The sequence below is a fragment of the Phoxinus phoxinus genome, assembly GCF_949152265.1.
Source record: "Phoxinus phoxinus genome assembly, chromosome: 6".
NCBI classification, from domain to species: Eukaryota; Metazoa; Chordata; class Actinopteri; order Cypriniformes; family Leuciscidae; genus Phoxinus; species Phoxinus phoxinus.
The window spans coordinates 44,033,333-44,044,290 of NC_136881.1; the positions used below are offsets into that span (position 1 = coordinate 44,033,333).

Here is a 10,958-nt window from a genome sequence, read left to right on the forward strand (position 1 = left end):
TGTACAGAAAATGACTTAACATTTAATCTCCTTTGTGTAAACCTGCAAGGGTGTATTCAGCCAAAATCTGATTTTATAAATAATGTTTATTAAAATTCCACAAAATAGACAGAATTTCAGGAGAGCAAGTAAAAAGACTACCTCACAGAGCACCATCTGATATATAAAAGAGTATCCAAACAGACAAAAGAGTGATTCAGAGAATACAAGAGCATTTTTGGTCCCCACATTTCTTAAACGTACACTTTATAAGATAAATAAAGAGGTGTAAATACACTGTTTAAATACTAAACTACAGCTCTAAATCCCAAATCATTGTGGCCTTTATAATATAACATTATCTCTGTCGAGATGCACTTTGATTCGCTTGTTAGTGTTTCGCAGAAACACACGAAACTGTAACATACACAAACATCAGAAAATCCTTCATGTTTAACAGCCCCAGACGAGAAGCAGAGAACAGCCAGAACCAGTAGTGTGAGGAACATGATCATACACCAGAGAGAACCATGATTTCACGGTGAGATTGCATAGATCCGAGCGGATGTGCAGAGCCGGATACGGCGCTCAGGACACCGACGGACGCAGTCTCTTCGCCGCCTGCTCTTCCACCGCAAACGTGTAGTTATACTGCAGAGAAACAGCTGAGACTCACATCGGCTACACACACACACACACACACGGCTTTCAAAATAAAAGTCCTCCGCCGAGCCAGAGACACACATCTCTGCATTGTTTTAAAATCATGCCAGCGTTGCACAGGATCTCACCTCGTTCTCGATGTCCTGCACGGATTTGATTCGGATGTCACTCAGTGTGATCACAGACACCTGACACACACACACACACACACACACACACACACACACACACACACACACACACACATCACAGTTTAGAAAGCTGTTATTGATTGTGATTGGCTAATGAAAGCATGCCGTGGTCAGAGGTTCCCCAAGCTAAATTCGGTCACAACTAGCGACTCTTTCTCCTCACATAATAAAATAATTGACATAGTAAAAAAGTACAGGGAATGATTTTGTTCATGTGCCATAATGACCAGATGATTGCATGTTGATGAATGATGCAGTGACCTCTGACCTTTGTGTTTGACTGAGCCTCAAACTTGGGGTGTAGAGTGAAAGGAACCCCATCCATCGCTGAGGGAACGAACAGACAAGAGTGACGGATGTTTTTACTCATACCACATGTGATTTATATGAGGAAAGGATGATGTTGTAAGTTTGCCTGTTGCTGTACCTGTGATACCATAGATGTTGCTATGGTTACCGCTGTCATACACTCCCTCTGTTGGCTTGCTCATGTCAAGCTTACTGCGCCGACGGCTGACTTTCGGTGGGATATTGTGAGGGTTGCTATGGAGACAGACAGACAGTCAGAGCGAGAAAACCACCGAAGGAACCACATAGCAACACCCTAAACATCCTAAAAACTACACAGCAAAACCCCATCAATCATGTTAAATCCCACATTGCAACACCCTAACAACCAACCTGAATTATCTAGAAACGACACAGCAACACCCTCTCAATCACCCTAAAACCCACATAGCAACACTCTAGCAACCAGCGTAAAAACCCTAGAAACTACACAGCAACACCCTATTAATCACCCCAAAACCCACACAGCAACACTCTAGCAACCAGCCTGAACACCCTAGAAACGACACAGCAACACCCTATTAATCATCCCAAAACCCACACAGCAACACTCTAGCAACCAGCCTGAACACCCTAGAAACTACACAGCAACACCCTATTAATCACCCCAAAACCCACACAGCAACACTCTAGCAACCAGCCTGAACACCCTAGAAACGACACAGCAACACCCTATTAATCATCCCAAAACCCACACAGCAACACTCTAGCAACCAGCCTGAACACCCTAGAAACTACACAGCAACACCCTATTAATCACCCCAAAACCCACATAGCAACACCCTAGCAACCAGCCTTAACACCCTAAAAACCAGACATCAACGCCCAAACCACAACCCCAAACACCCTAAAATCCACATAACAACACCCTAGTAACAAGCCTGAACATAATAGAAACCTCATAGGCATAGCAACACCCTAGCAACCAGCTGGACGACTGTAAGGCTGCAGGTTGTGTGACCTACAGCTCTAAACATGCGGTGAGGCGGCGGAGAGGATTCTGACTCCGTACTCCGCTCTCGACACACAGCGGGTTTAGCAGTCAATCACCCAGACACTGGAGTGTGCTGGTGTGAGGCGTACCTGGGTGTGAGAGGCAGCGGGGGTCCGGGTCCGTCCAGGGAGAGGCTGCGCAGGTCCAGACTGACACTGCGAGGCTTGGCCTGAGGAGCCGGGCTGGAGAACTGGCCCTTCAGACACCACACCACGAAGCCATTCATGTCCCTGACGCACACACAGCCAAACAAACACTTAAAGGATACTTCACCCAAACATTTAAATAAAGTTGCGCTCTACACTTAAAGGATTAGTTCACTTTAAAAAAAACTTTTGCTGGTAGTTTCCACACCCCGATGTCATCAAGATGTCCATGTCTTTCTTTCTTCAGTCGAAAAGAAATGAAGGTTTTTGATGAACACATTTCTCCATATAATGGACGTCAATGGGCCCCAAACGGGTCAAGGTCCAGATGACAGTGTCAGCGCCGCTTCAACGGGCTTTAAACGACACCAGACGATGAATACGGCTCTTATCTAGCGAAACCATCGTCATTTCAAACATAAATAAACAAGTTTAAGTTTTATAAGCACAAGCGCTCGCCTTGCTCTGTTCTGTGATGCGCGTTCGTGACGTCACGTAATACGCAGTTACGCTGTAAAGGTCACGCTTGACGAGTCAGTGTTTACAGATGTGCGGAAGGAGGACCATACACACATATTCAAATGTCGTTGTGTCAGTTTATCGTTTAAAATGCCCATCTCGTGTGCGTATCCTGGTGTTGGAATATTAAAAAGCCTCAGAGAACATTTTCGCCAGGACAGAAATGTTTGACTTTTCACAGAAGCGAGACCTTTACAGCGTAACTGTGTATCACGTGACGTCACGAACGCGCATCACAGAACAGAGCAAGGCGAGCGCTTGTGCTTATAAAACTTAAACTTGTTTATTTATGTTTGAAATGACGATGGTTTCGCTAGATAAGAGCCGTATTCATCGTCTGGTGTCGTTTAAAGCCCGTTGAAGCGGCGCTGACACTGTCATCTGGACCTTGACCCGTTTGGGGCCCATTGACGTCCATTATATGGAGAAATGTGTTCATCAAAAACCTTCATTTCTTTTCCACTGAAGAAAGAAAGACATGGACATCTTGATGACATCGGGGTGAGTAAATCATCAGCAAAAGTGTTTTTAAAAGTGAACTAATCCTTTAAGTGTAATCCGTATGTTCATTTGGCCGGACGCTAGTTATTATACTTTATCAAGTTTTAAATATGGATATTTTTCTTAAACAAGCGCATGGCTTTGCTTCAGAAGTACATGAATAGATGCACTTTTATGGACTTCAAAACAGAAACGGTCATTCACTGCCATTATAAAGCTTGGAAGAGCAGGACATGTTTTAATATAACTCAGATTGTGTTCGTCTGACAGAAGAGTGTCATATACACTAGGATGGCTTGAGGGAGAGTAAATCATGGGCTAATGTTCGTTTTTGGGTGAACTCTCCCTTTAACGGTCGAATAGAGCGCCTGAAATAAAAAAACGTGTGACGAAAGGTCTGGTGTTAAAGCGGCGAGCCAGCATGTAGCGAGCCTCACCCCAGGCAGGTGTACTGCTGCACCATGGTCTTGTTCTTCGCCGTCAGTTTGAGATCGAGAACCACCATCGTAACGCTGCCCACTGGAACTATCTGCACACAGATGCGCTTCTTCTTCGTGACAGACGCCTCTACACACACACACACACACACACACACACACACACACACACACACACACACACACACACACACACACACACACACACACACACACAGGTTACTCTTCCACAGCACGTCAGAAGGTCATGAGAAGCAGATCTGTCCAGTGAACCGTCTTACTGGGCTCCAGGTATTCTGGGATGTAACAGTAGCCGGGAGGAATCGACTCTTTATCCGACTTCAACTGCACATCCGCCACGACCATCCCGCCGGACAGATCCTACGAGACGGAGGCAGGACGGGATTGGGTGAATTGCTTATTGCTTGAGTGAATAAACCCTTTAACGCATCTTACCTTAGTGTAACACAGGAAGTATCCCGATTTCATCGCGAACCCCCGGATGAAGTTAGCGGAGCCTCCATCTTCCGTCTGACCGATCTAAACATACATGCACACGGTTAGTGACATCATATGGCCATGTGACCGCAGGTGTGAGTGGTTGTCATGGTTACCAGGTTGAAATGACTGGGGCAGGTGGTGCTGTTAGACGCCCAGGCCACTGCCGTGATGGGCCTGCTGGAGGCGCCAGACGGATCGTACGTAGACATCTACAGACAGACACACCATCAGACTTTATTAATGATGCGCTTGTAATTACCAATTGTAAAAAGCATTAAAATCCTTGGAGAATGAATTGCTAATTACAACTTGTAAAAATGGAATTTTCGGAGAACTTCAACTTGTACCACCTGACCGCTGCAGATTGTTGATGGTGTTACAAAATATTGTTGATGGTGTTCCCATAGAAACGCATAATTCTGAGTCGGAGGCCGTGACGCTCCGAGTATAACGTCACGTGACGTGTTTATGGTAAATATGGTATGACGTGAACTCAGCATCATTATGACCGCTTCAAACTTATAGGAACACGAGTAAACATAAGATCATCATCAATAAAAACTCTCCAGGATCGAAAAGAATCTCACGTTAAAATATATCTCACGTATATCAGTTAATCACACGTTTAATACTGGTTTATCAGCTCGATGAGGCGCGATCATCTTATTGTTTCATTAGTTTCAAACTCACGATATAATCAACATTAACACCCGCATTTAAACATTAACCTGGTTATAAGCGGCTTTAATAAACACGTGAGGCGAAATTCAGTACTTACAGGCTGCTGGTTATGAAGTTTATTCTCGATTCAAAAGAGTGAAACTGAACTCAACTCCCTCTCACAGTCAAAGAACAGGAAGAACCTACCGACTACAACTCCCATGATGCACAGCGACGCCGTCACGGAGGACTGCGCATGCTCAGAGACGGGATCTTTTTCGCACGGTTCTAAACCTATGTTCTAAACTAGTTTCTCAGCGGACTTCCTCACGATTTACATGTACATTTAGTCTTTTAGCAGACGCTTTTGTCCAAAGCGACTTACAACTTACAAAGATGACTTAAAATGATTCAAAATAAAGACAAAATAGCTTTGAAACAACTAAAAATCAAGATATTTGTATTTTACCTCAGCACCTCAATACCTTTATTTTTTCCTTTGAAGAATAAAAAAAGCCTGGAAAAGTCATGCAAATCTTAAACTCATAAAATTTTTTATACATTTTATGAAAATATATTTGTCTAGTTATGCTAAGTTCTAAAATATCTGGTAAAAAAAATTGTGAGTTAAATATATTTTTTAAATCCTTATCCTTAACTCATGACCATGAAATGAAAATGTAAACTACAAAAATGAATATAATTTAAAATATTTAAATAACTATAACAGTATCTCAATGATAATAAAGTAACACTAAATTAATAAATGAAAGGTAAAATAAATTATGATTAAAGGAATAATATTTAGAGAAGCAGCTAGTTTCATATTGGTGGATTTTTGCTTTACAAATTGTATTCATTTAATTAAATATGTTAATATTAATTGGCAGAGTTTGCATATAAATAAATAAAACTGACAAGACCTGATACATGTATTTTCTTTATTTATTTGATTTTTACAGACAAACATTCAGAAGGTACAAGTCATAACATTTGTTCATTTTTCCCCCCCCAAACGAAGGACCTTTCCGAAACTGAAGATGCATTTTTTCACTTAGCAGAGTAAAACAAGACCAGTAAATGTTCACATGCGTCGGTCATGCGGAATCATCCGTGCGGGAAACACACGAGGTCTCCCAGGAGTTAACCGGCGTGTGGTTGGTCGCTGTCCCGGGCCGTCCGGATGAAGTGCATCAGCGTGAGCTCGTACAGCACCTGGTGTCCGTTGTTCCAGGTGTACAGCGCTCGCGTGCGCGGGTTGTAGTCCAGCATGGAGATGTGCGAGTACAGGTTGTGGAAGGGGATGTCGGTGTACTCGTAGGACGCCGTGTCCGTGTGGAAGCTGAAGTGGACCTTCGCTCCGGCCAGGTGTGAGTCGGTGACGTACAGCGTCCCGCAGATGAGGAAGGCCTCGCCGGCGCTGCGCTTGGGGAAGCCGGTGTCCCAGGAGCGCTGGACCTCGAGTGTGTGCGGGTGGAGCCGGCTCAGCACCAGGGTCCCAGCGTGAGGGGTGGAGCTGTACACGGCCCACAGGCCCAGCTCGTCCACCATGAGGTCGATGTCGGACGAGCCGCCCCACGAGTACGGGAAGGTGTTGTTGAAGCCGGCCTGGTGGAGCGGCTGCTGGTGCTGGACGACACCCGACGCCAGGCTATAGCGGATCAACACGTTACTGTGGTGTTTGGTGTAGTACAGGGAGCCGTTGTACACCACATGACCCGTACCTGAGACACACACATACATCACACTGTTAATAGATAGATAGATAGATAGATAGATAGATAGATAGATAGATATATAGATAGATAGATAGATAGATAGATAGATAGATAGATAGATGGATAGACAGATAGATAGATAGTCATTCATACCTGCCCACGGGTGAGGAAGATGATGGATGATGAAGTTCTGTCCATTAGCGAAGTCATAGAGCGACTGATACTCCACCAGACGCCTGCCTTTCAGATACCCATCCATCACCCACACCTACACACACACACACACACACACGCGCACACACACACACACACACACACACACACACACACACACACCTTTAAAATAAGCTAAAACAGCTAAAAATCAATATCTTTTTGATGAAGATGAAGAACGTCTAGGTTACTAATGTAACGTAACGTGTAACGCCTCATTCGTAACCTAGACGTTCCCTATCAGTCCGTCACGTTTGTTGTTACATCAGAACTGAACTGATTAATTGTGATCCCTATGGAGGACGCAACGACTGCTGCCCCTTCCAGCTCGTTCGTGACCGAGTCCAACTCCACACCGAGAAAAGAGATCCTCTGCCCAGGGGATAATTTGCTCTTTTGCCAGTTGACCCAAAGTCCGAAGCGGCTGAGGTGCGTGAGCACCATATCCCTGTGTTTGCATAACTGATCTTGAGATTGGGCCAGTATGAGCCAGTCATCTAGATAGTTAAGGATACGAAAGCCCTCCTCCTTCAATGGAGTCAGGGCGGTCAGGTCTTCATAAAGACGTGGGGTGACAGGGACAGGCTGAAGGGCTTGTACTGACATGCCCATCCCTCGAACGCAAAGCCCAGAAATGGCCCGTGTTGATGTAGGATCGAGATATGAAAGTATGCGTCCTCTACGTCGATCGCTGCAAAACAATCTTGGCTGCGAACGCACGTAAGAATGCGTTTCTGCGTCAGCATCTTGAACAGGAGCGTGTGAAGGGCCAGGATCAAGACGCACAGGTCCATGATTGGTCGTAACCCACCGCCTTTCTTGGGCACAATGAAGTATGGGCTGTAAAACGTCCTCAGGCAATAGGACTGCGATCTCCGCACGCAGGACAGGATTATCCTTGTCTGCCACTGAGGTAAACCGGACGCTGCAGAACCTGGGGGGACGCCAGGTGAACTGAATCGCATAGCTGAGTCTGATCATCCGAGTGACCCAGCGAGACGAGCTGGTAAGCATTAGCCAGGCTTCCAGACACCATGTGGGGGCAGTGAGTGTGGTGGCACAACCCTTGTCCACCTCCAGAGATGGCGCTCCTGGACCACTAATGTTGACACTGTCTGCCCCAAGGACTGCGCAGTGACTTTCGTCGCCGAGAGGGTCCATCGCTGTGCGCAGCTCCTGCATCAACTCTCTGCACGAGGGTAGTTCTGAACCCGGCTTTAGGGCCTTGGACTTGTATACACGCAGGGGGCCATGGCTTGCAGGGCGGAGGGGGCCTGTCCAGTATCACTGTATTTTTATGACATCACTGCGGACTTCAGCTCCTCATCACATGTTCTGTCCTATCAAATTCTCTCTAGAATCTAAAGTGTCCCGCCCCCTATGCTATAAACACCATCTGGCCAAAGAGACTGTTGACAGACACGCAGCAATATGGGTTGGAGTGTGTGTTCGTTTGCTCAAACGCTCAAGTTTTATTCTGTTTTCCAACTGTACGTTGGTTGGGAATGAAATGGACATCTCTACTGTTGAATCCAGCGTATCATCAGCGCTCGGATTCACTTCCATGGTGCTGTCAGTCTGTAAGGTAAACTAAACGTTATTGGCTATTTGAAAAGGGGGAGGAGCCATTCAATATGTTCCGCCATAGCTTCCTGTTTCAGTGGAAATTACATCAACGCATCAAACAAAGCTGCGCGTTCCAAGGCCCTTCAGTGGGTCATTAAAGCCCTTGGATGGGAGACGCGGATGACCCCGCTGGGTGGCAGCACTTTGAGGGCACAACTGCACACTCCACCTGTGGGATCTCTACGTACACTTTGACCGCCCCGCCATCGAGGGTAGTGAGAGCGAAGGAGGCAGCGGAGTGACTTCAGGCAGAAAAAGGTGCCTTCCACGACCTCCTTGTGCACTTCCAGTAAGAGAGGCACTAGAGGACTCTAGCCCACCTTCCGAAGCAGCAATCGGCATCCGGTCATCCGCGGGAGTCCCGAATAAGATGCTGTGACCTCCACGAGAAGGCCCAGAAACCACAGCCGGATTCAACCGGCGGGGGAGCCTCAGATCAACCTGTAAATGAAATGAAGTGGCCTTGTGCTGTGCAGAAGAACCAGATCTGGGAATAGCAAAGGGAACTCACGGCACAGAGCTCGTGGCTGTCAGACGGGGCCAGGAAAAGACCGCATTCAGAAACACACGAGTGGAATGACATCTTTAAAAAGGTGCAACGTCACACCTGTGTTTACTCTTTCAGGGAAACTGCTCTTTAGACGTTGAAGCACTCAGCAACCGCGACTCCACTGGAACACGCCGTCACACCAACACACGGATGGGAACCCTCTTGTTCTACTACGCAGGAGCGATGAATGAAGAGCAGAGTGAATCAATGTCCACGCGGCTCAGAATCGAAAGCTTTGCACGCTGCCTTATATACCCGGAAGCGGGGGAGTGGCTTGCGATGCAAATCTCACTTCACAATGTGCATTCTGTCACCACTCTCAGGTGAGACCCCAATTCATCAGGTCAGTCCTGACATAACGTCGAACGTGACTGACTGATAGGGAACCAGGATTCTTACCTGGAACATGGACATATTTCTCTAGTCTGGTTAAAGTACAGATGTGTTGTGTGTAGGATCAGATCTTTTACATACACGATTGTCTGAACTGTCAATCATGGTGTCCATCATCCATGATCCGAAGCGTGAGCCTGAAGATCTGACGGTGAGCGGAGCGCTGATACCCGTCAACCTGCCACAACCTGACACACACACACACACACACACACACACACACACACACACACACACACACACACACACACACACACACACACACACACACACACACACACACACACTGTAAAAGTAGAGCAAGGTCATGGGTTCGATCCCCAGGGAATGAATGAACCAATGCAGTGTAAGTCACTTGAGATAAAGTGTGTGTGTAATGCAGGAGTGTGTGTGCAGATACCCAGCTGGCTGGAGCAGGTGTGCAGGTGCTGCTGCAGGACGGACGAGCGCTCCTGCAGACGCTGATAGTGCCGGAGAGTGAAGAGCTCCTGCAGGACGGACAGAGAATCCTCGAGTCTCCCCAGCTGCTCCTTCAGAGACTCCAGCTGCCCCGCATCCGCCCGCAGCCGCCCCGTCAGCGCCCGCAGGGGGCGACACTGAGACACGCTCCAGCGCAGGTCCTGTGGAGGAACACACTGCTAACTGTGGGACCTTATATAGACAGGCGTGTGCCTTTACATATCATGTCCAATCAACTGAATTGACCACAGGTGGACTCCAATGGACACAGGAGATGCACCCGAGCTCAATTTTCCCTTTGGATTAAGGCTGTAAAATCACAAAATGTGGAAAAGGTGAAGCCCTGTGAATACTTTCCGGATGCACTGTAAAATCCCAGCTAACAAAAAGGAGAGAAATTGACGAGCTATAATAAATGATCTGATATTTTGAGCTGAAATTTCACAGACACGTTCTGGGGACACCATAGATTTATATGACATCTGGTGAAAAGCGGCATAATATGTCACCTTTAAATCTAACGAAGCTTGAGTGAGGGTTGGTTTAGGGGTCAGAGGTCGAGTGTGAGGGTTGGTTTAGGGGTCAGAGGTCGAGTGTGAGGGTTGGTTTAGGGGTCAGAGGTCGAGTGTGAGGGTTGGTTTAGGGGTCAGAGGTCGAGTGTGAGGGTTGGTTTAGGGGTCAGAGGTCGAGTGTGTGTTGCTTGTGTGAGGGTTGGTTTAGGGGTCAGAGGTCGAGTGTGTGTTGCTTGTGTGAGGGTTGGTTTAGGGGTCAGAGGTCGAGTGTGTGTTGCTTGTGTGAGGGTTGGTTTAGGGGTCAGAGGTCGAGTGTGTGTTGCTTGTGTGAGGTCGAGTGTGAGGGTTGGTTTAGGGGTCAGAGGTCGAGTGTGAGGGTTGGTTTAGGGGTCAGAGGGTTGGTTTAGGGGTCAGAGGTCGAGGGTTGGTTTAGGGGTCAGAGGTCGAGTGTGAGGGTTGGTTTAGGGGTCAGAGGTCGAGTGTGTGTTGCTTGTGTGAGGGTTGGTTTAGGGGTCGGAGGTCGAATGTGAGGGTTGGTTTAGGGGTCA

At 46.9% G+C, this 10,958-nt stretch overlaps 3 protein-coding genes across 3 annotated transcripts in view; all 3 read right to left on the reverse strand.

The window, feature by feature from the left end:
• Positions 1 to 10,958, reverse strand: part of mslnb (mesothelin b) — a gene marked incomplete at its 5' end in the record, with an annotated part of 567,774 nt that overhangs the window by 26,290 nt on the left and 530,526 nt on the right. The gene's annotated exons all lie outside the window — the stretch shown is intronic.
• Positions 405 to 5,207, reverse strand: mvb12a (multivesicular body subunit 12A). Its single transcript, XM_079617259.1, has 10 exons — positions 5,058 to 5,207; positions 4,393 to 4,488; positions 4,235 to 4,318; positions 4,060 to 4,159; positions 3,779 to 3,908; positions 2,265 to 2,405; positions 1,261 to 1,376; positions 1,102 to 1,160; positions 771 to 830; positions 405 to 630 (listed from the first exon to the last, which is right to left on the reverse strand). Exons 2-10 carry the CDS (start codon positions 4,486 to 4,488, stop codon positions 568 to 570), a joined length of 849 nt encoding a protein of 282 aa, XP_079473385.1. The 5' UTR covers positions 5,058 to 5,207; the 3' UTR covers positions 405 to 567.
• The window catches only part of olfm2b (olfactomedin 2b), an 8,038-nt gene continuing 2,977 nt past the window's right edge, over positions 5,898 to 10,958 (reverse strand). The window contains exons 5-8 of the mRNA XM_079617246.1: positions 9,840 to 10,059; positions 9,521 to 9,627; positions 6,811 to 6,925; positions 5,898 to 6,663 (exon numbers count right to left, since the gene is read on the reverse strand). Coding sequence (XP_079473372.1) covers positions 6,083 to 6,663; positions 6,811 to 6,925; positions 9,521 to 9,627; positions 9,840 to 10,059 — 1,023 coding nt within the window. The 3' untranslated portion in view covers positions 5,898 to 6,082. The remainder of the gene's footprint in view (positions 6,664 to 6,810; positions 6,926 to 9,520; positions 9,628 to 9,839; positions 10,060 to 10,958) is intronic.